The sequence below is a fragment of the Myotis yumanensis genome, unplaced genomic scaffold, assembly GCF_028538775.1.
Source record: "Myotis yumanensis isolate MYYU_CA2020_CCGP unplaced genomic scaffold, mMyoYum1.0.hap1 SCAF_14, whole genome shotgun sequence".
Taxonomy (NCBI): Eukaryota; Metazoa; Chordata; class Mammalia; order Chiroptera; family Vespertilionidae; genus Myotis; species Myotis yumanensis.
Window position 1 is genome coordinate 838,215 of NW_027223765.1, and position 23,592 is coordinate 861,806.

At 54.6% G+C, this 23,592-nt stretch overlaps 1 protein-coding gene across 2 annotated transcripts; it reads right to left on the reverse strand.

Annotated features, from left to right (window-relative positions):
• Positions 1-3,474: 3,474 nt before the first annotated feature.
• Positions 3,475-21,662, reverse strand: CDC25A (cell division cycle 25A). 2 transcript variants are annotated; one of them, XM_070391182.1, is made up of 15 exons: positions 21,107-21,662; positions 20,237-20,307; positions 19,369-19,411; positions 18,236-18,272; positions 17,683-17,784; positions 15,635-15,742; positions 12,623-12,757; positions 12,188-12,262; positions 9,840-10,013; positions 8,175-8,273; positions 7,821-7,883; positions 7,631-7,729; positions 6,931-7,061; positions 5,378-5,489; positions 3,475-5,146 (listed from the first exon to the last, which is right to left on the reverse strand). In XM_070391182.1, exons 1-15 carry the CDS (start codon positions 21,277-21,279, stop codon positions 5,006-5,008), a joined length of 1,563 nt encoding a protein of 520 aa, XP_070247283.1. In that variant the 5' UTR covers positions 21,280-21,662; the 3' UTR covers positions 3,475-5,005. The 2 variants fall into 2 exon arrangements, with proteins under 2 accessions (XP_070247283.1, XP_070247284.1); XM_070391183.1 differs by lacking the exon at positions 15,635-15,742.
• Positions 21,663-23,592: the final 1,930 nt, after the last annotated feature.

Consider the following 23,592-nt stretch of genomic DNA (forward strand, 5'->3'; position numbering starts at 1 on the left):
ATACTTAAAGTTGCAAGAATAGTACAAAGAACTCCCTTGTGCCCTTGACCAAGTGTCATTAATTCTTTTAAATGAATGAGATTCAGCAGCTTGTTCACTAAGGAACACTGTCTTTTCTTTTTTTTTAAAAAAAAAAATTTTTTATTTCAGAAAGGGAGAGGGAGAGAAACACCGATAAGAATCACTGATTGGCTGCCTCCTGCATGCCCCCTACTGGGGATTGAGCCCAGAACCCCGGCATGTGCCCCGACCGGGAATCAAACCCGGGACCCGTCATCAGTACACAGGCCAACAATCAATCCATTGAGCCAAACCGGCCAGGGCAAGAGTCGTTAATTCTTTAGCATTCACTCCATTTGCTTCCTCCCGTCAGTGTTCTCTCATCATGAATGTGCATGTGCACACACGTTACATAATCCTTAACCTTAGCTTCAGTGTGTTTCCTGGGAATAAGGGTGTTTTTATTCGCTTTATGGAATTATCAAATTCAGAAAATTTAACATTGAGACAAAATGTCCTTCATAGCGCTGTTGTTGTCAGTCTTGCTCTAGGACCCCATTTCATTTAGTTGTCATGTGTCTTTTTTAATCTTTATTGGTGAATGTATCACATGTCCCCTTCTTCCCCCATGGCCTTCCCCACTCCCCGTTGGCTGTCACGTGCCTTACGTCTCCTGTAACCTAAGTCAGTCTCCCAGCCTCTCTCTGTCTAGTATAATGTCGACATAAGGGAAGGCCAAGCCGCCCGGCCGGTGTGGCTCAGTGGTTGAGCATTGACCTATGAACCAGGTCACCGTTGGATTCCCAGTCGGGGCACAGGCCCAGGTTGCAGGCCCGATCCCCAGTGTGGGGCATGCAGGAGGCAGCCGATCAATGATTCTCTCTCATCATTGATGTTCCTCTCTCTCTCCCTCTCCCTCTCTAAAAGTGAAAAAACAAAATAAAAAACCAGAAACGTCCAAGCCTGTAGAGAATTCCAAAGTGATGACACACGAAGAGCAAGAACCCGGACGCGCTGATGAGTAAGTTTTGCAGCGTCCTTGATGCATCTGCGATCAGGAGGGAACGCAGGGAGGCTGCGTGCAGGTGGGGGACAGCAAGGCAGGGACTGGATTACGGAGCTATTTCCAGACGGTGTGCGGCAGGGATCTTTACAACACACAACACCTGACTATTTAGTCAGGGGCACCGATCTCTTTCCCTTAGATTGTCAAATTTAAGAAATAACAACAGCCACCCTGGCTGGTTTGGCTCAGTGGATAGAGGGTTGGCCCACAGACTAAAGGGTCCCGGGTTCGATTCCGGTCAAGGGCTCAATCCCCAGTAGGGTGCGTGCAGGAGGCAGCCAATCAATGCTCCTCTCATCATTGATGTTTCTATCACTCCCTCTCCCTTCCTCACTGAAATCAATAAAAAAATATATATCAAAAAATAAATATACTTTTGGTGGGCTGCAGAACTTTAGTGATTAGTTTATGTGTGCCATGAGGTGGAAAAGGTTGAAAATCCTGGATTATAGAAATGTTAAGATTATGTGATATGCCTGCCAGAGGTTTTAGTGCCGGCATTTCAAAGGCGTGTTAACCTAGATGTGCAAGAACAATGGACCGGGCTTGAGTAAAGCCTTCACTGAAGAAATTACAGGCCGGGGCGTGGCTGTCCACCATGACCTGCCCACGTAGGAATTTATGATCACAGCACTGCTTTTTCATCCACAATGTTTGAAATTCTCTGTGATTAAAAAAAGTAGTGAGCTTATAGAAATCATACACTTACACGACAGATTTAAGCAGCATATTTAAATTAACATGTGCTTTTAAATATGTACAGATACTAATCATAAGTAGATATTTGGCTATTTCCACCATAAGACAGTTTTCATGGTTAAATTAATTAAAACTTTGTTAATCCTGCCCCGAGGATATTTTTCCATTGATTTTTAGAGAGAACGGAAGGGAGAGGGAGAGACAAACATTGATGTGAGAGAAACACATGGAGTGGTTGCCTCCTGCATGTCCCCTACTGGGGATCGAGCCCACAATCTGGGCATGTGCCCTGACCAGGAATCGAACCTGGCAGACCTCTTGGTCCATGGGAGGATGCCCAATCCACTGAGCAACACCAGCTGGGCCACTGGTTGATTCTTGTATGTGGGTTTGACCAGGGATCAAACCCACAACCTTGGCTTACCAGGACCATGGCCTGGATGGCCAGATGGTCGTGTGCAGTTCAGCCATCTCTATACCAGTCTCTGCACTTTCAAGCTTAGTGACAGGAATGGGGCGGAGAGCAGGGTGAGGGTGCTCAGCCACGCGGTGTCCCTGAGTTAGAAAGCCGTCTGGGAGAGGAAATGGTGCCAGGGGAGGGGCAGCTGGTCCCGTTGGTACTCTGTGGCCTTGTTCTCTCCTCCGTCTTCCTAACATAGAAACTCGTTAACAGCGACACTCACTGGAGATTGGTTGGTATTACAGGGAACTTCCTTCCCTTACATCATAATTAAAGGCTAATATGCAAATGGTCATCACAGCAGGGAGCGGAGGCTGCATGGCCCCAGGACGGGGCGGGGGACCTCGGGCCGCAGCCTCCCCCCAGCCCCCGCCCAATGGGGCTTGATGGGGGTGGGGCCGGCCAGGGCTGGGTCTCCTGCAATTTCAAAGCGCGTGTGGGTAGGCGGGGACTTGACTCCACGGTGTGCCCCTGACTCTGACAGGAGGGATTTTCATACACATTTTACTAATTTTCTTTAATCTCTGACAATTCTATTAAAGAGAAAGGGCAAATAGCAATATTAAAATATTTCCTTTAATTAATTCCCTTTTAATGTGCATGAATTCCGTGCACCAGGCCCCAGTGTTGTTTAAGGCTGGAATAATGCTTCTATTATAGATACAAATCAGAAGGGAGCAGTCTCAGTGAAGCCTGACTTGAGGTGGGCCCATGGGTGAAATACTTTAGATTTTAGCACTTGCCAGATTTATGTAAGATTTAAAAATAGTTCTTTTCTATCCTAGGCAGCTGTCACTATTTTGTAACTTTTGCTCCAGCGTTGATCCATCTTGGCAATCACCCCCAGCTCACATGGGGGCCCATGACTTACCATCTGTCCTAGTTCATCCTGTACATCCTCCCTGGTCCTTGCAGAAGTCAGAGACGGGAGACCTGTAACGCTGTCAACAATAAAAAGGTGAGAAGTCTTCTCTGGGGCCCTCGTTGGCCTGCTGCTTCCTCCACGTGAACGGGTTTCGTACGGGAGCGTCTGCGGTTCAGCTCCTGCTGTCCGTTTTGTCAGGCCGTGCCATCTCCATGTTTCTTTTTGGACTTAGGGCGTAACTGGAGGTCCCTGTGGCCACCCCCAAAGGCACAGGAGAGCCCTGTGGCGGCCCGGCCACTGGTTATAGTCACGGGTCGTCCCAGAACCTTCAAGGGAACAATCCCCTTTGAGTCAATTAGGCAGAACATGAAGCAGAGCATGGGTTCAAGATTGGTTTATTCTAGAGCCTGTGATGGCTGGTTAGCAGGGCTGGCCACACCGTTCAACCTGAAGGCCACCCACCTCCTTCCAGGCCCTCAACCAACAGAATCCCCACGAACAAGATCAGAGACCAATGGCTGTCTCCCCTCCTGCTCCCCATACTTTTCTAACAAGATTGTTTTATAGTCAAATGCAACTCAAACCCATGAACACACCAGTCATCTCCAGCATCACTGGTTCCCTCTCCACCCCAATAGGCAGCCAGGCAAGGGGGGCTGACTCGTGTAGAAACTTGGCTGCGCCCCGAGGGAGCAGAGGTGCTGAGGGGCTGGCGTCTGAGGGTGGGGCCAGCAGGAGCAGAAGGGGCCTGTCCAGAACCCATCGAGTCCCAGCCCCGGATGGGCGAGCTCCTCGGAGGACCCTCTTCTGTGGGGCTGGGTGAGGAGGCAGCTGGTGATGTGGCCCATCACTCCCTGCCCCTCAGTGAAAACATGATAAACTTGGAGGTTTTACCTTCCAACCCACCATGCTGCCCGAGGAACATTCCAGTCACCACACGCCAGCACCCACGCCCTCCGCAATGCCGGGGCTCCCAGCCCGCTGCCCCCCTCGGGTGGGCCAGCTAACACTGATTTGATTCTCCTTGACTCATAAAATGACTCTTTTAGAAAGTTCAAAGCTACCAGAGTGCCCGAAGGAAGACACTCAGTATGCACTCCCCCATCCCAGAGCCCACCACCCCTGCCCCCCACTTTGGGATACTTTCGCTCCATGTTCCACACGAGCCAGGGGGTGCCCAGTGGAGGCTGCCTGAAGTGCTTTCCTGATTGACTCCCAGACCAGGCAACGTCACGGGAACTGGGGCCAGGGCAGGGCCACCCCCAAGCAGATCTGTGGCCTTTGAGGTAGGTCCAGCAGGTTAGCTTATGCCCTGTCGCCAAGGCTGAGTCCAGTGCCCACTCCCACCGTATCTCAGTCTTTGGCTTTAAATAGCAGCAGCCCAGGACCGCAGTGCCTCCTGGGTGACAGAGCTGGTTCTGTCCCGCACTCATGGCTGCCTCTTCTTCCTCGTTTTTTTTCTTAATTAAAAGCAGAGGTAGTCTTGGGATGATAAAATGGCAGTATTGTGACTTAAAGAAGCAGTTAAATAAGTCTCCAGGAGTTAAAAGTAATAATAAAGTGATTGATGAATAAATTAAGACATGGGTAACCCCTTCCCAGGCCATCTTTGGAGTTTGACCAGCAGCGCTTCCGTGGTCTTACTTCTCTCCACTCCCCCTCCTGCCCTCCCCTCATGAGGGGCCAAGAGCCCAGTAAGGCCAGCGGCTCCTCCAGCTGTGGGGACCAAGAGGCAGAACTGGACTTGACGTGGTGCTCGGAACCGGGCCCAACAGCCTCGGGAGACGGTCCTGATGCGGGACGGGTGCTCGGATCCATCCTCGGGAGTGTGACGGGAAGGTGTTCGGAGGAAGCCCAGGCCCCTCTCCAAACGCAGCCAAGAGGGGAGCGGGTGGAGCAGGCGCTGGCCGCTGCCTCAGAGCTTCTTCAGGCGGCTGTACATCTCCCTCTTGCTCTTTTCCCCGGCCCAGGTCCGGCTCTTGGTGCGAAACTTCTTCAAGTCTTCCTTAAAGTCCTCGTGGTGCATGGGCCGGTAGCTGGGGGGCTCACAGTGCGACTAGGGGACAAGGCGGGTGAGGTCAGAGCACATCTGTCTCTCTCCTCACCCTGCTCCCTCCCTCCCAGGTGCTGGGAGACTGAGCAGCAGCGCAGACCTGGCCAGCGGGTTCTAAGGCCCCCCTTGCGCCAGGCAAATTTCCAGACACCCGGCCAAACAGCCGTGACCACCAGGGAGACCCCACCATCCCGCCTGGCAAGGGGCGGCCATGCTCCCCAGAGAGCCCCTCACCTGGCATTTCAGGAAGAACTCCTTGTACCCGCCCTTCAGGATGTACAGCTCAGGGTAGTGGAGTCTGGGGTATTCGTTGCTGAGCCGATCTCTCTCTCGCACGTAGCGGCACCTGCAAAGGAGAAGGCACAGGTCAGCGCTTCCAGCAGAGAATCAGGAGCCCACTCCCCAGCACAGCCGGCGGGGCCGCAGCACTCACAGTGCTGACTGTGACCCCGGCCACCGTGTGGGCACTGAGTGCACAGCCAGTGAGTGCCAGCTTTGCACTGGAAGGCAGACACGTCTTCCCAAACTTCCTTCCCTGAGTGAAACAGCCCCAGCACTCCCAGCCTCCGCCTCGGCCACTGGCCTCTACCTCACCCCCCTTCCCCTCCCATCAGCCACTGCGGCCCCCTCGCTGCTGCCCCAGAAGCACTTCCTAAGCATGGCACATGCACACATTGGATGCTGACGGGCCCCTGACTGTCCTGAAACGTGGGCTCCTTAAGGCAGGGCTGTCCTGTCCACTGCTGCCTCCCACCTGAACAGCGCCCGGGAGAGGGCACAGCAGGACCTGCAGTGCAGTCGCACTCGGAGGTGCGCCTGGCCAGGTCTGCTCAGACGCCAGCTCTGTGGGTGACCCTAGTTGAGCTGCACTCCCCCTGCCACCTCTCCGACCACCTGTCAGCACTTGTCGTCTAATGTCTTCCTACCGGGACCCCCTGCAGCAGGCCCCGTCAGACTTGCTCACTGCCATGCTCACTCCCAGCTTTTCAATATCACCACCTCTGGCATTTCCAGCACCAGCCCTGCTACGTTAGCGAGAGTGCAGAGGCTGCTGTGAGAGCATGGGAATATTACTTCAAACCTTAAGTGAATGTTGCTCTATTGTAATCTCACTTTCACTTATTTTGGCATAAAAGATGTTTTGGTAACACCAGGGCCTTAGACACCAAAGCCCCAACGAAGTTTGTGCTAACGAGGGGGATGTTTGGGGCACTTCGCCCCTACCCCTCCACAATGTGCAATAACGTGAGCGCACACAACCCTCCTTTGCAAGCACGGACTGGACCAGGGTTTCAAGCACATCAAGTCTCGAGTGAGGACGTCCCACTTTCCTGGCATTTGAACCAAGAGCCACCACAGTGCACTTGAAGGATGTCACCTGGGACAGTCGTCCCACAGGCAGAACCAAGGACAGCAGGGACACAGGAAGGCAGGAGCTGAACTCCACACGAGGAAGCTGGACAGTGAGCCACACCGGACAGCGGCAAGGACTCACCCAGGAGGGGGCGCCGGCAGAGGTCAGGGCCCCGGGGGAAATGGCAGCAGAGGCAGCTGGACGGCAGAAGCCCGCCAGCCCCTGCACTGGACCCGTCAGGCCAAGCCCACTCACTCCACGCGAGGAAGCTGCTCATGACATCAAGTGGTTGCTAAGCAGAGAATTTCAGAGACCACCACACGGGGATCTGTGCTCTCACAAAACCACATTCCCACGGCAGGGTGCCGGCCAAGGCCTGGGGATGACCCGGGTCGGCCACCGGGGCTGTGGGCGAGCACATGCCACCACTTACATGCGGGGGCCCCGCTCGGAGGAGAACTCGCAGTGGAACACCACGATGACGCGCTTGCCGTCGGCGGGGGAGATGGGCTTCTTGAGCAGGAAGTCTTCCACCTCGTCCTCCATGTGCAGGTTCACCGCGCCCTGCAAGACACCAGACTCAGCCCCGCGCCTCCCCGGAGCGACAATCCACACGCAGGCTCTTCCACGGGCCCCTCAATATGCTACGACTGTGCGCACTTTCTGAGTGCTGTTTGTGAACTGGGGACTTTCAAAAGCTACAGACAGTGACAAGCCTAACAGCGTCTGTAAAGTACCCCGTACCACATGTCAACACTATTTTATTGGTTAAAAGATTGAAATGCACAAGCAGTTACTTTCTTTCCGGGAAAGTGTGTCCCAACACCCCTTCCCACCAGGTGGCCTAACTGAGCCCTGTGCCAGGCCCGGCTCGGAGAGCAGGCACCGTCCAGACATGCGGTGTGGGTGACGGGAGCATCTGCTGCACGAGGTGGCGAGCTGTGCAGACCAGGAACACCCCGCGGGCACCCAGGAGGCAGGTGCCTTTCCGCAGCAGCCTCTCAATTCTAACCAGCCTGTGAGCTCACAAGCAGCCAGGGGGCCCCCACCCCCTTTCAAACAGTCACAGATGCTGCCGAGGCCCCTTTATGCCTCCGACAGCGGGGCTCACCCCCAGCCTCGGGAACCCTTACCTTGATGTGGCCGCCCTCATATTCGTATGGGTACCGGCAGTCAATGATAACGAACTCTTTAATGAGGTTGGCAAACTTGCCATTCAAGACAGATGCCATCTGCGGAGAGAAAGGCAGGAGGATCAGCGTCGGCTGCTGGAAAGAACTAGATTCATGTGCACGTGAGGCAGGTTCCAAAGGCACGACTTACAATTTCTGGAGAGATGTACTTTAGGTCCTGGTGCTTCCCAGCGACTGTGTGGAAGAGATAACCCTTAAAGAGAAGAAATCTTTTGATACAGATTTGTAGTGAGGCTATAGATTTCTGCATTTCTATCTTTATAGGAAGGAACACAGTTCCCCGAGAGCCTGCCTTGGGGCTGGAGAATGGCTTCCTACTTAAACTCTCGGATCAGCACCCTGAGGTCTACAGTCCCACAGACCTTTAACATTTCAAACTGTGTCCCCTTGGGGACACCCCAGGAGCCGCCTCAGAGAGGGAGGAAGGCAGGGTGTGTGTGTGTAACCCATCCACCTGCATCACGTAGCTAGAGGGCGCCCTCACCTTGGAGAAGTCCCCTATGAGGTCCCTGGGGTCGTTATCCAGAATATTCTCGATGGTCCCCTTTGGGGGAGATACCAAGGCTGGAGACGGATACAGAATCTGTAACAACCAAAGGTGGGAAGTGAGGCTGGGGTATTAAACAGGACTTTTGAGAACACTCACCTGGAACATGTCATAAGGAGACTAAAATGTTAATGTTTATACTTAGCAAATGAAGACTTTTCATATTTGATTGACTCTTGAGTGAAAAGAAGGCCCACTAACTAGGTCTATTTTTTTCAGCGTCTACCTGAATTTCCCTGAAACGGTTTTCCTTCCCCTCCCCACAAGCAGGAATAAAAGTGAGGCTGGGTCTAAATAAGAGGCCTCTCAACCAACTGCAACGTACAGACCTTTAGGCCCAGATTTGAAAAAACAAGGCAATTTGTTGACATGTATACAACACAATTTCACAAACCTTCTTGCCCTTTAACCTAGAATTCCGCTTTTAAGTAGAAAAAAACAGTTTCATAAAGTATTAGGCACCTAGAGTAGATTATAAAGTACAAGGCACCAGGCCTAGATGTTTCCATGGCTGCAATCTAGCCAACCTTTTAAGATGACGGATATTTACTCAAACCTTCATGCTACAGAAAATATGGGCACTTTTCCAGTTTATTTTCTAATGCTTAATACCAAAATCGGATATAAGGACAGTGCAATGCAGGGAAAATGTATAAACAAAGCAATTGGAAGTAAGCCAAACATGACATCTCAGGAAGAAAAATAGCTTCAAAACCAGGAAATCTATGAAACCAACATATATAAACAAGCTGATAAAAACGGAGTGCTCCCAGCTGGCTACAATCATGCTCCCAAGGCTTTAGCTCATGGAGGAAACGGAGGCCTCAATGCCCAGAGAGCCATGACTCTCTGAAGACAGGTCACTTGTCCAAAGATACGACAGGTGGTCAAAAGGACCAAAAGGACGAGCCTGGGCAGTCTGACTCAGGGGACAGGATGTCGGCCCGCAGACTGAAGGGTCCTGGGTTTGATTCCGGTCAAGGGCACATACCTCAGTGGCAGGCTCGATCCCTGGCCCCGGTCAGGGCGCCTGCGGGAGGCAACCAATCGATGTGTCTCTCTCACTCTGTCTCTCCCTCTCCCTTCCAATCTCTTTAAAAATCAGTGGGAAAATATCCTCGGGTGAGGATGAACAGCTTAGAGCTGTACCTTTGCCTAGCTGTAACGAAGTGGCCTAATCTCTACTCCACTGGGATGGTGTCAGTGGAGGCCAGAGGGAGCCTAAACCCCACTCCTCCCAGCAAAACGAGGCTTCCTCCACCCCACATACCAGGCCCAGAGGCCTCGTTGGGGAACCTGAACTTCAACCCCCACCTTCCCCGCACTGTCAGAGGAGACCGGCTAAAACCCAAAATATACAGATGCAATTGAAAAGCCACTTGTCAGACCAAGAACCAGAAAAATCTCAACTTGAAAAATCAACAGAAGCCAACACCATGGCAGATGCTGGGATCGCCTAAGACTGGAAAGCCGCCACCATCAAACGCGTCAAGAGGCAATTCCACACACACTTCAGAGAACCGGAAGCAGAAGGCGAGCCTCAGCAGAGAGCCCGTGGAGACGCTAGAACCGAAAACACAGCGCCTCTCCCTGCACACCCACCTCCCGGGGCTCCTCGGGCCTGGCTGCGGCCCCGGGGCTGGCCCTGAGCGCGCTCTTCCTCCGCTTCGCGTTTCCAGGGGGGGACAGCTCTCGAGATCGGTCAGGTCTCTTCAGCACCGAGCGCAGGGCGGGGCTGCCCGTGGGAGTGGAGTCAAACAGCTGGCATCGGTTGCCCTTTGGGAAAACATATAAAACCCCATTACCACAGGCCATGCTCCCAGCACCCTCACCTCCACAGTTGTCCTAGCTCAACTCCAGGTGGGGAATACAGAAGTCAAACAGAATTTGAGTACAAAGCAGAGATAAACCGTGTTCCAGATGTTTGGCAGATTTTTTGTGCAAATGTTGAAAAACCTGGACACAAAGTCCAGGAGCCCTGGCTGGCTGCTCAATGGTTAGAGCATTGGCCCACACACCAGAGGGTCTCAGGTACGACGCCTGCCCCTGGTTGGGACGTGTGTGGGAGGCAACCAATCCACGTGCCTCTCACATCAATGTCTCTCTTTCTCCCTCTCCTCCCTCCTTTCCACTCTCTAAGTCAATGGAAACCTATCTTCCCTCCTTGGATAAGGATTAAAAAAAAAAGGTCCAAGAGACCCCGGGACAGAGACAAGCAGTGGCCCTGAGAGCCGAGAGCGCCCGTGGGGTGTGCTCCTGGGGGAAAGCTGCCTTTGAGGTTAACAGGGCCACCGCCCGTGAACGCCACTCCTCAGGGCCACACCTGCACCCACAGCCTCGTGCTGAGGGCCACGGATCACTGACGCTGGGAGGAGCCTCAGCTGCCACTTGGTCCCCCTCTACAGCACTCCTTCCTGGGTGACACCAGCCTCCCTCCCCACACGTGAGGCACCCCCTGGCCTTCATGCCTTAGAGCTCATCTTCCTGCTCGGAACGAACTGCCAGCTCCTACCTCTAAGGCTTGTGGTCCAGCACCAGCTGCTCCTGTTCTGCAGTAAGAACAAGGCTCATTCCTCTCCCAGTGAAGCCCTCTGTCCCAACTCTTCACCAGTCCGCCCACCACATCTCTCATGGCTGAGTCTCCTTCTCCGGGCTGTTCTCTGCATGTGCTCTCGTCTCTACACATCCTGTGCAAAGGAAAGCCTGTGGCCGTCCACACGTGCGCTCTGCCCGAATCAAACAGGGCGGCTGCGGCTCACGGCTGGGTGGGTGGGGATGGGTGGTGCCTGTGCTGAGTCTTTCTGTTCTTGCTGCCGACAAGTTACTCACTCAGAAAGCTTTCACTTAAATCTAAGCCAATACCGTCTTACGCCGTTTAAGAACAGCTATTTCTTTTTTTTTAATATTTTAATAATTTTTATTTCTTAAAGTATTACAAAGAGTATTACATATGTCTCCTTTTTTCCCCCCCTTGACATTCCCCCGGCCCCTACCCCCCGCCCCCCCCCGCCCCGTGTCTTGTGTCCATTGGTTAATCTTATACGCATGCATATAAGTCCTTCAGTTGGTCTCTTAATCCCCCCCCGCAACCCTCCCCAGGCTTCCCACTGTAGTTTAACATTCTGTTCAATGTTGCTCTGCTTCTGTATCTACCCCTGTTCATCAGTCCATACTGGTCCCCTTTATTTGTCCCAACCTCACTGGAGTAGTCTCAACCTCACCAGGGCCGTTTCAACTTCACCGGGGCCGTCCCTACCTCACGGGGGCTGTTTCAACCTCACCGGGGTCGTCCCTACCACACCGGGGCCGTTTCAACCTGACCGGGGTTGTCCCTACCACACGGGGGCCGTTTCGACCTGACCGGGGTTGTCCCTACCAGACCGGGGCCGTTTCGACCTGACCGGGGTTGTCCCTACCACACCGGGGCGTTTCGACCTGACCGGGGTTGTCCCTACCACACCGGGGCGTTTCGACCTGACCGGGGTTGTCCCTACCAGACCGGGGTCGTTCCTACCTCACGGGGGCTGTTTCAACCTCACCGGGGTCGAAGAACAGCTATTTCTTAAATCTGATTGAGCAGGTATATCACCCAGTAATCTTAAACCGGAGTTCCCAGAGGTCAGAGTTGTACAGAAAGGGTATTAGCTGACCAAGAATGGTTGGGATGAACTAGGAATTACAAAAACAAGAACTGCAAGCATATACATTAGTGATACGCCCTCACACATTAATGAGGACAAAAACCTTGAAGGGAAATAAAAGGCAGTGCGCATTAACACGAGAAATACTAGTGACCAGTCAAGGCCCAGGGACCCCAGAACAGAATCTCAAACGAAGCAGTTTTTGGTTCCTGTGGTGAAGTGAGCGAAGGGTTCATTTCCTGTTCACTCCAGTCCAGCCAGTCAGGGGCCCAGAGACTCGGGACCCGCAGGCCCACCGGGGTCACTCACCACGTTTGCAGTTCTTCTCATGACGAGGGGGGCCGTCCAGAGGCTTGCCATGCAGGAGGAGGTCTCTTCATCATTCTGGAGAGAGAACGTGTGACAAGGCCCGCAGGGATGAGCACTGGTTTCAATGCTAGCATGACTTTGCCCAAATACCAGATAGGCCTGGCTGGGCATCACCGAATGTTCTTCCCCCACTCCCCGGCATTTTACAGCGAGAAGAGGCTCATATTTTAGAGCTCAGTCATCTGCACACAGCGCCCTATCCACACAGGAGGAGGTACGGAATTTCATCTAGCAGGACATTTCATTCTCACCAAATAAACCAAAACACCAGCTCATTCAAGCCCCGGGAACCGCTGTACCTTTCCCCCCTGAACTTTTTCACGAGTTCTCCCGGGGTCGTTAGTGAATGGACAGGGAAACACACACACACAGCACCTTCAGATTCTCTCCATCAAGAAGGTCCATGAAGCCATCATCTTCATCAGACAAAGTGGCAGCCACGGGTGACTGGGGCATGAAGAGTGGAATGAGGTTCCCTGGGTCGCTGCTCTCTCTTTCGTTGGAGGAAAGCTACGAGACAGAATCCATGCCTGTTAATAAACGACGAGCTCTGATCTCCTCGGATGGGTCATTAGTTCTTATGAGGAAAACACAGTATATTTGTTTTAAGTAAAATTTTAGCCCTACTAATCAAAGGAATATGAACCCCAGGTTATAAATTTGATGTCGCCTAGCTGGTGTGGCTCAGTGGATAGAGCATCAGCCTGTGGACTGAAGGGTCTCGGGTTCAATTCCTGTCAAGGCACATGCCTGGGTGGCAGGCTCGATCCCTAGTAGGGGGTGTGCAGGAGACAGCCGACCAATGACTCTCTCTCATCACTGATGTTCTCTCTCTCTCTCTCTCTCTCTCTCTCTCTCTTCTTCTCTGAAACCAATAAAAATATATTTAAAAATAAAAATAATGATTCGACGTCCACATACAGTGCTAATAGAGTGAGGCCAAGTAGCCTTCACAGAGAACCCTTCCCCTGACAGCAGGACCCATGGTTAGTCTTTTGGGAAAGACAAGGCTTATGGGCGGACTGTGGTCAGTGAACACAGATCACCGTGAGGCTGTGACAATATGACAATCTGCCAAAGTGAGGAAGGGCGAGAAGGTGCAAGTCTCATGAAGACCACAAAAGGGCCCAGAGAATGCTTATGTGAGTAACTCCAGATATGGCAGAGGGAAGTAATATAATCTCTACATGCATGTGCCCATTTCAGTCTCCCAACACACTGTGGTAACCCTTTCCTTTCAACAAGTCAGAAGAGCAATGCTGATGCAGGTTGAGGATCACACAGCTCACCCGTTTTGACAAAGCCCAAGCTTTCTCCCCACCACACCCTCCCGAGGAAAGAGATCACTCTTGGAGTGAAAACGGGGTCTCATCAGGAACCCCATGTATTTGATACAGGAAATCTAAACCGCTCATGACCCACCAACGCGGATACAAGCATTACGAACACTTTATTACTCCTTTTCTACGTGCTTTCCAAAGCCAGGGGAAAAGTTCAGAGACACATTTTTCCTCCACAGGAACAAGGTGGTCCCCACATCAGCCCTACAAGCATCTTTAACCCCTTGAGTGCAGGGAGCACAATCGCACTCCTCCTGTCTTTCGCCAAAAATGCCGGGAGCGCTATCAAAGCTTCGAAATGGCATCCAGTTCTAAGTCTGCTTTTATTAGATATGTAACTTCATTTACTTGTGATTCATAATTTTTTTCCTAAACTGCTGTAAAATCAGCAAAAATGCCTTGGCAATTTTAGCAGAGTTCCTAGGATGTTGGTTGGCACTCAAAGGGTTAATATCCACATCCCTCGGGGGCACGAGTACGTGACCCTCAGTGGCCCTGGGCAGATCACTCCCAGCATCCTCTGCAGCAGCCCGCTGTTCTGGGCACACGCAGTGTCTCACCCAGCAGGACCACACCCTGTGATGCTCACACTGGGGCAGGGCACCCGTCTCTGCGACCTAGTTCTTGACTCCCCAGGAGCAGATGTGCCACAGAAAATGACACACCAGTCCCCGGACCGAGCACGCTTCCTCCCCGGTTCCTCCACCCCTGAGGGAAGCAGAGGTGCTGCAGACTAAAACGACACAAAGGACACACCTCTGACACGAGCAAACCCACCCGTGAGATCGGCTCTGCCTTTCCTTCTGCTTACCCCGCAGGGGCTGCAGCCAGGGGCAGCCAGGGCGTCACAGGAAATGCTGGCTTCAAGCGCGCACACGAGGCGTGTTCAGTTTGGGTGCCCAGCTCTCAGGGGTTACCGTGTCCCTTGGCAAATCACCTGAGCGCCCTGACCACTCTCTCCCAATGTGTGCCATGGCGAGTCCAGCTACTCCGCAGACTTGAGGTGAAAGGTAAGAAAACGGCCCCTTCTCCCCCGCAGGTGCCCCTGCCTGTCCCTCCCCTCACGCCCCAGGGGCCCTTCGGTTCTGTAACTTGTTTCCTGAGCCTCCACAGCCCAACTGGCTCACTGCTACCACCTCTGTAACTTTCAAGTAAACTTCCTCTTATAATTTGAAAAAACAAACAAACAAAACATAAAAGTGCTCTGTGCTGTCCTGGCCCGTGTGGCACAGTTGAGAGATCACCAGTTCGATTCCTGGTCAGGGCACATGTCCGGGTTGTGGGCTCGATCCCCAGTAAGGGGTGTGAAGGAGGCAGCCGATCAATGTTTCTCTCTCTCCTTCCCCTTCCTCTCTCTCAAATCAATAAAAACATTTTTAAAAAATGCTTGGTGCTAATGCTAGACATAGCAATACTGGCTGAACACATTCCTTAGACCTCAAGCCAGTCCGGAGAGTTGTATTTTCAGATGCATGTTCCCAGCAAAACCTGGAAACCAAATGTGAGCATTTTGTTTAAGTTGGGCCTCTCTCGTCCACAGCGGTCAGACCACCCGGAGAAAACTCCGGAAGTGATGACAGTTTCTGCCTGGCCAATGAGTGCCCCGGGGCCAGCGGCCCCACTTACTGCCAGCAGCCCAGAGGCAGCGGTTCCCTGAAATCCACAACACTTTGCAGGAAGCTAAGGTCTTCCCTCCAAGCAGCAGTCGGCACTCTTAGCACCCAGGACGCACTGGGAAAGAGCAAGTTTACGTGAGACATGTAATCCCACCACAGAGAACGACCAGGAAGCCTGCAGACTGTCTTTCCAGAACGAACCAGGTCAAATACTCTTTGCTTGAGTCCAATATTTCAAACAGACCATCTCTCACTCAGCTTCTGCCTGTCTCCTCTCCAGACACAGCAAAAACACCAAAAAATGTGACCAACTAGTTTCAAAAGACAAGGTCAAAGTAAAGACATCAAGAGCTACTGGTGTCTTCCATTCCAGTTAAAGGAGCGTGAATTCTCTTCCCGTCAGAAACTTCCCTACGAGCCAGAGCACGTACCATCCGGGCTGGGGCAGAGCTCTGCCTCTGGGTGAGATCTCCACCCTCCGCACGGCGCAGGCAGCCACGGGACGCGGGTCTTATTGGCTTCTTAAACTCAAAGGCCTCCTGCAAGACAGTACAGTCGAGACATCTGCCACGGTCTATGGCACCAGCTCTAGGGCCTCCGCTGGAACTCGGGTGAGACGGACAAGGGAGTGGGCACTGGTCACTTTTGTACATGTCTCCAAACTAAGGATTTGCACATTTCTGATCTAACACCAACACTGGGTCTGTGTAACTAAGAATTTCGAAGGCTGTCAACAGCTGACTTCTAATACAGCATGTTTTTCTCACCTGGCTGAACTTCCTAGCAAGCACTTCACTGCCAAGTACACAAAACACTGAGTTATAAGCTAAGGCAACAATTTGAAAATCTAAAGCCAAGTCAACATGCCTGCAGATGGGAGCCAACGCTTCTCCCGGTGCATTTGTTGGAGCTTTGTATCTCCCACCTTCTTCCTCCCACGGCAATGTCTTCCCTGCGTAAGATTACTGGACTCCAGCCCTGGACAGAGTGGCTCAGTTGGTTGAGCATCAATTCCCGGTTGAGGCACATGCCCGGGTGGAGGCCTGATCCCCATTAGGGGGCATGCAGAGGGCAGCTGACCCATGTTTCTCTCCCTCTCTAAGATCAATAAAAACACATTTAAAATTAAGATCCTTGCATTCCACACTAAAAGCATTGGGGGAAACCAAACGGGACAAATCTCACAAAAGGCTGAGCGAGAGAAGTGAGCAGCGGTAGGACACACACTGCACGGTTCCTTTCCCTCCGAGTCTAAAGCGCTCATACCCCTTCCTAAGCACCCACTTCAGGGCCTGTTCCTGTGCTCGGAGCAGTGACAGCTCATACCTGAGGCCTCCTGTGCCAGCACAGGACCAAGTGCTGTCTGTGCATCAGCTCATTAACCATCAACTACAACCCAATCGTCCCCCTGCAACTGGACGAAACCTCACAGGCTACGATGTGCCTGAAATCCGGCTCCATAGCCAGTCAGGACGACTCTAACCTATGCTGTTTCCCTTCTAGAACAAAGCCCCAAGCAGGCCACCCTGGGAGAAGCCACGGCTGGGAGGGAGAGGGGACCCGGACACACCAGGCCTGGTCCAGGTCTGCACCTGTACAGGTAGAAAGCCACTGCCCAGAGGCTCAGCCTGGCAGGCCCTGGAGGCAGGAACTCCTTCTCTTCCCGGCTCTCTCACCAGCTCCTCCATGGGAAGCAGGAGGTTTCACGCTAAGCCTGTGAGCAGGGGTCCTCAAACTTTTTAAACAGGGGGCCAGTTCACTGTCCCTCAGACCGTTGGAGGGCCGGACTATAGTTTAAAAAACTATGAACAAATTCCTATGCACACTGCACATCTCTTATTTTGAAGTAAAAAAACAAAACGGGAACAAATACAATATTTGTATTTGCATGTGGCCCGCGGGCCGTAGTTTGAGGACCCCTGCCTGTGAGGCTATAAGGGTGAGGAACGGGCAGGGAATGGAGAGGGGGGAAGAGCTGTGGAAATACAGCGAGAGGACTGGGCTTCTGCATGGCAACCACAGCTCAGCCTCTCGGCTGCCGGTCCAGTGACTGGCCGCTCTGTTCTTCCACATGCGGTCAAGCACGTGTCCAAAGGCTGCCTACAGCCATGCCAGGGCCAGCACGCACGGAGGAAAGGGAGTCCTGGGCCGACCCTCCCGGGCAAGCTCTTCGTGGACCTAGGAGCTCCCGGCAGGCACGCCTGCTTTCCGGAACCACTGAAACGCCTGTGTCACCTCACTGAATTCCCACAGCCCCACAGGACACTGCATTTCCTGCTCACAAAGAGAAGACCTAAAGGAAGAAACGAGCCGCCAAGGGCACGGAGCTCAGCAGCAGCAGGACAAGCCCACGTGCCTGCCTCCCAAGCCCACCGTGACTGTGGTCAAGTGTCTTCTCCCCGAGAGCAGCCCAGCCCCGTCCCTAAGCCACAGGCGCTGGGCTCTCCTGCTCTAAGGCAGCACATGGAGCGACACTCACGTTCTCCTTATTCTCCTCCTGGTCCATCAGCTGAAAGGCATCACGGTCCATGGAATCGGAGTGGCTCCTCTTCAGAGCTGGACTACATCCCAGAAGCTTCAGCTGTCAACGTGAGAAAGGAGGTAAGGGACGTGAATGGAAACGCAGCGGCAACTCAGCTCTCACAAGAAAAAAAGAGATGCGTGGGCACCCCCCTCTCACTGCAGCCATGTGGCCACGGCCCCACCGGCCAGAACTCGAGTTCCCGCTACATGGCTCTTCATTTACTCCCTAAAGGCCGACAGCCCTCTCAGCAGGGATTTAGGGTTGACAATCACCCCTTCCCAACATCATTCACACAAAAGGAGCCCCTCCCGGTGGATAAAGCTCTGGTAATTAGAGGAGGTGGGGAAAGAGGCAGATTTGAAGTTGCTTTCAGGAATGTTTGAATGCTTTTGAAACTAGGGAAAAGCAGCCTTCGCTGTCTAAATTCATGTCTGCTATTACGATCACACAGGCAGCTAAGGGGGAGAAAACAGGCATTAGTTCGAAATATACTAGAGAACTAACTTACAGGCAGGGAATTTATTCTCCTCATGGGATTTTCACGGCTGCAATGAGACCGGGAGGTAAATCATGAGAGGCAGGCATATCAGTAGACAAGTGTCCCAACTAGCTCGAGGGGTGGCCCAACACCCCCCTTTCAGGCAGGTTGGAAGAATAGATCTCTGAAGCTGTCCTGTTTTCACAAGCACCCAACACTGGGCTTCAAGGTTAAAAAAGCAGGCCCAAGGTCACTTCCTAACATACACACATGCTCTTAAGGCTATGAAGCCAGAGGACAGGGCAAGGCCTGGGTAAGACTCAAATAAAATACCAAATTACAGCTAAAATAAAGGAAGTTCTGAAAACTGCTGACACAAACAACTCATTCTCTTTAAGATATCAGGCTGTTGGCCTAGCTGGTTTGGCTCAGTAGATAGAGCTTCGGACTGGGGACTGAAGGGTCCTGGGTTCGATTCTGATCAAAGGCACATGCCCAGGTTTCGGGCTCGATCCCCAGTGTGGGGCGTGCAGGAGGCAGCCGGTCAACGATTCTCATTGATGTTTCTATCTCTCTCTCTTCCTTCCTCTCTGAAATCAATAAAACAATATTAATAAATAAGAAATAAAGTATCAGACTATTGGCCTAGCTGGGTGGCTCGGGTGGAGCGTCGTCCCATATACCAGAAAGGTCAAGGGTTGGATTCCCAGGCAGGGCACGTACCTAGGCTGTGGCTGGATTGGGGCACAAGACAGATGTTTCTCTTTCACATCCATGTTTCTTTCTCTCTCTTCCCCTCCTTCCCTCTCTATGGACATATCCTTGGGTGACGGTTTATTGACTATTAATTTACTTATTTTAGAGAGAGATCGACTTGTTGTTCCACTTACTTATGCATTCATTGGTTGCTTCACCAGGACCCAGGATTGAACCAGCAACCTTGGTGTATCGGGAAAATGCTCTAACCAACTGAGCTACCCCGCCAGGGCACTGGGTGAGGATTTAAAAAATAATAGTAATAATAATAATGGCAAGATACCAGACTGTTTATAGGATCCAGGAGTCTTACTAGGGACAGCTAAATCCAGAGCATGACCAATTTCACCAAAAACTTAGGAGAAGTTTTCTCTAAGCACAAACATTTAAGAACAGTGAATACATACTTTTCTTTACTGTCCAAGGGCCCAGGAGAATCCAGAGAGAAGCCTGTGGGAAATAAAAAAATGTATCTTTTAGGAAAGAGTACGCGAAGCACCACTTTGTCATTAAAATAAGTACGACTCCCTAGTGCTGTTTCTTTAGGCCAGTCCACAAAGCCGGCCTGGACTTTATGCCAAAAATAAAATCGAGTCTTTATGTGATTGTCAGAAACTTCCTCTTTTCATGGTGTATCTACTAACCCCCCTGGCCTGTCTGCAAACACCACCAAGGAAGACGGGACGTGAGGAGGGAGTGCATTAACCCGAACCTTCTCATCCCTTCGTGGCTACTGAGTTCCAGCCCCGGAGAGGATGGTCCAGCACCAGTGGCCTAGCATGGTTTTGATTTCAAATATCTTACCTTGTCAGATCTTATGCGTGACTCGGGGGTTTGGGAAATACAACGATGTCATATGACAAAGTCAGGCACCAGAGAGGTGCCCATCTCCCCAAAGGCGGCAGGTGGAACCCCTGCCCAGCATGGCCCCGATCAGCAGCCTCCTAGCACACCTTTCCTCTCTCTAGATGTATCCTTGGGTGCGGATTTATTATGTATCGACTTTAGAGAGCGGGAGATGGGTTTGTTGCCCCACTTCTCTATGCACCCGTTGGGTGCTGGGTCGGATCCCAGTCAGGGGGAAGCAAGCACTGAAGGCATGGACAGGTGGGTGGCACCAGGTGACCCCCAGGCAGCCGGGCCAGCGCCTGCCGCCTGACGGGTGCTCTCCCTCGCCACGCTGCCAGGCGGTCTCCCCGCGAAAGCGCAGGTTTCAGCTGACTGCTCCCCACACACGGACGGGCACAGGATGAACGAACGGCGAGGGCCGGGTACCTGAATCTGTTGACTCGGAGGAGCCCATTCTCTGGAGACTGTTCTTCGCCTCGGGCGGCTGCTCACCCACACTGAAACCGAGAGAGAACCTGAGTGTTTCTGGGCCACGGCTACGGGGTCCCTTCCAGGGGCAGCGTGAGCGATGAGCAGCCTCAGGCCACAGCTCGGGACCAGCGCCCCAGCCCTCGGTACCAGCACCCCAGCCCTCGGTGGGGCAGAAAGGCGGGGGGGCGGGGGGGGGGGGGGTGCAGGGCAGGACCAGGATGGATGCTGGCTTGTTTCCGGAAGTGGGAGCCAGGAGCAGCCAGGAAACACCAACAGGAAGGCAAGCCTAAGGCATGTGCCTCCGTAGGAAATGCACGGCTTTTTCAAATGTTATTTTTTGCTCCGAGAAGCCCAGAGAACCCTGCGGCCGGGAAGCGGAGTGAAAGGCCCGGCTCCGGGCACCACGCGGGGGACATCGGGAACGTGCGGGGAGCAGGGCTCCCAGGTGCCGCACAAAACCCCGAGGGAACGCCAGGCTTTGTGGAGAGGAACGAGGCTCACAGGACGAGGATCCTGCAAGACGGTGCGACCCCGGGTGCAAGCGGGTTCCCGGGGGGCCTGTCTTTACCCCCGGGAAGGGGGGGCGCCCCCAAACAGCCTCCTGGGGCCGGGACAGAAGCGGGCAAGGCAGGGCAACCCGCAACCCGAAGGGCGAAGGTCGGGGGCCGGGCCCCCCCACACCCTGCCGGGCCCGAGCGGCCTCCCCCGCCCACATCCCGCCCGGGGGGAGGGTGCACATGGCGGGCCCCCGCCCGTTCCCGGCCCGACCACCCCGAGCGCCGCCTGCGAGGCCAGAGGCCTGCGGGGCCCCCGCCGCCCCCGTACCTGCCCAGGCCCTGCAGCTGGTCCATGGTGGCCGTCAGGGCGGTGACGGGCGACAGGCCCCCGGCGGCCGGCTCGCCGCCGAAGAGCGCCTTCACGACGGGCGGCGGCGCGGGCGGGGGGCTGCAGGCGAAGAGCAGGCGGCGGCGGTGCGGGGGCTCCGGGCCCAGTTCCATGGTCGCGCCCGGCCGCCCGGGGGGACTCCGGCTCCCTCTGCCTCCGCGGCGCCCGTCCGCCCCGCCGGCACTGGCCTGGGCCGCGCGCCCCGCCGCCGGAGCCCGCGGCTCAAACACAAACACGACCCCGCGGTTCCGGGACGCGGCGGCCGCGGAGGAAGCGGCGCGGACGGGCGTGCGGCCCCCGCAGGCGCCACCCACACGCACGGGTGCTTCCCGCTCACCCCGCGAGGCCCGCGGGCGGGCGGCGGCCACCTGAAGGTCAAATCCAAACAAACGCGGCGGGTCGGGGAGGGAGAGCGGCCGCAGCCGAGAGGCCCCGGCCCGGGCCTACCCGGTCCTCGCGTCCTTCGCAGCCCCTCGCCCGCCCGGACCCGCAGCGACCGGCCTCCGCTCTCGTGGACTGTGGCGGCGCACCGCCCTTTCGCGCTAATAGCTGCCCCGAGGCCCCGCCCCCTCCCGCCCCGCCCCCCTTTCCTAGTTGGCGCCAAACGGAGCCCGCCAATCAGGGGGCAGCCCTGCCCCCAGGCTCCCGATTGGCAGCCGGGCCGAACCACGAAGAGGGGGCCGAGGACGCCGCTCGCGGGACCAGCGAGGTCACGTGCTCGCCGAAAGGGGCGGGGCCTTGGGGAGACCCGAGCGGACCCGAGCGGAGCCGAACGGGAGCGAGCTCGGAGGTCAATGAAAACTCCCAGCAGCTCCTGCGAGGCGCGGTCGGGGCGCAATAGCGGCTCTTGGCCCGTTGCATGCTGGGGAGCGTAGTTCCCAGCCCGCGCGGCCGTCCCGTTGCTCCCTGCCCCGGGTTGGGCTACAGATGCTTCGCCGCAGGCTCTGCACCCCACCGCCTGAGCGGGAGGAGGCTGGAGGGGGCCAGGCTGAGCCCCGCCTTGCAGTCCTGCGGGCCCCTCCCTTCCGCACGGGTCTCCACGCCCCGAGTCTATGTTTGATAAGGAGGGAGGGAACCGAATGACCCCTGGACTGGGCGCTGCCCTCCCAACCCCGGGCCCAGGGCCCAAGAGCTAAGGCTCCTCTCGGGAGAGACCCTGCGGCTCAGCTGGCCCTGCACGAAGGCGGGGGCGGGGGCCTTCGCTCACCGCCCTTCCAGCTCGGCCTGCATTTCCTGCGAACCCCCTCCTTCTCGCCCAGCCTTGCCTCCCCGGTTGGGAGCTCCTAGCAACGCCATCGCTGTGGTCGTGGCTCACACACACGGTGCGAGCGGGCCGGGCAACTTCCCGGTGCGTTATCTGTATTATTGTTCCTTTTTTCTCTTTAAAGGCTGACTCAAGCATTGAGGGTGATTTTTACGATGTGAGGGCCGTCTTCAGCTGTGACCGGGAGCGAAAGGAAAAGCATCATTTGGCCACGTCCTGCCCCATTCGTGCAGGTCTGCTCGCCCAGGCCCTGGAGCAGCAGGAGGGGAGGGAAGGGCCTTGCGCTGTGCAAGGGGAGGTGCGAGTTAGCCAGCGGTTCTCAACCTGTGGGTCGCGACCCCTTTGGCGGTCGAGCGACCCTTTCACAGGGGTCGCCTAAGACCCTCCTGCATATCAGATATTTACATTACGATTCATAACAGTAGCAGCATTACAGTTATGAAGTAGCCACGAAAATAATGTTATGGTTGGGTCACAACATGAGGAACTGTGTTCAAAGGGCCAGAGGGTTGAGAACCACTGAGTTAGTCGATTCTGCTTTGGGGCGGGTCAGGGTCTGTTTGCTTTTTCATCCGGTGTCTACCGAGAGCCTCCCCCTGTGCTAGACCCAGGCAGCCTGGACCTTTGGGAAATGCTGGAGGAACCCCTCGAGCCCCTGCCCACACCCCTGAGCTGCCCAGATCGCTGTGCTCGGACACCGGGACTGACACATTCCCCGTTACCGTCTACCTCCCAGGTGCCACCGGGTGGGTTCACCCCAATGACTGTAAACCCAAAAGGGTAGGGACCCTGCCTCTCCTTTTCTCGACTGCAGTGCCACCCCAGTGCCTGCCTGGGTCAGGGGGCCCCGCAGGACACGGAGACTGAATGCTTGCTGCAAAGAAAAGGTGGAGCGCCCTGAGAGTGTTTAAGAGGGGAAGCGGGTCTGGCCTGGAATGTCAGGAATTCCTGAGGAAGCGTCGGGGTTAAACCCTGGGGGGGGGGGGGGGACTGTTGAGGCTCGGAGTCTAGGAGCCCCAGTTGTGGCAGAAAGCCCGGCGGAGGGGAGGAGCGTGGGGAGGGCCCAGACTCCCCAGGGCCTGGCAGACCACACCCTGGAACTGGAACTTTCTCAAGGGCACTGGGAACCGTGGCAAGGCTGGTATTTACATTTTAAAAGATA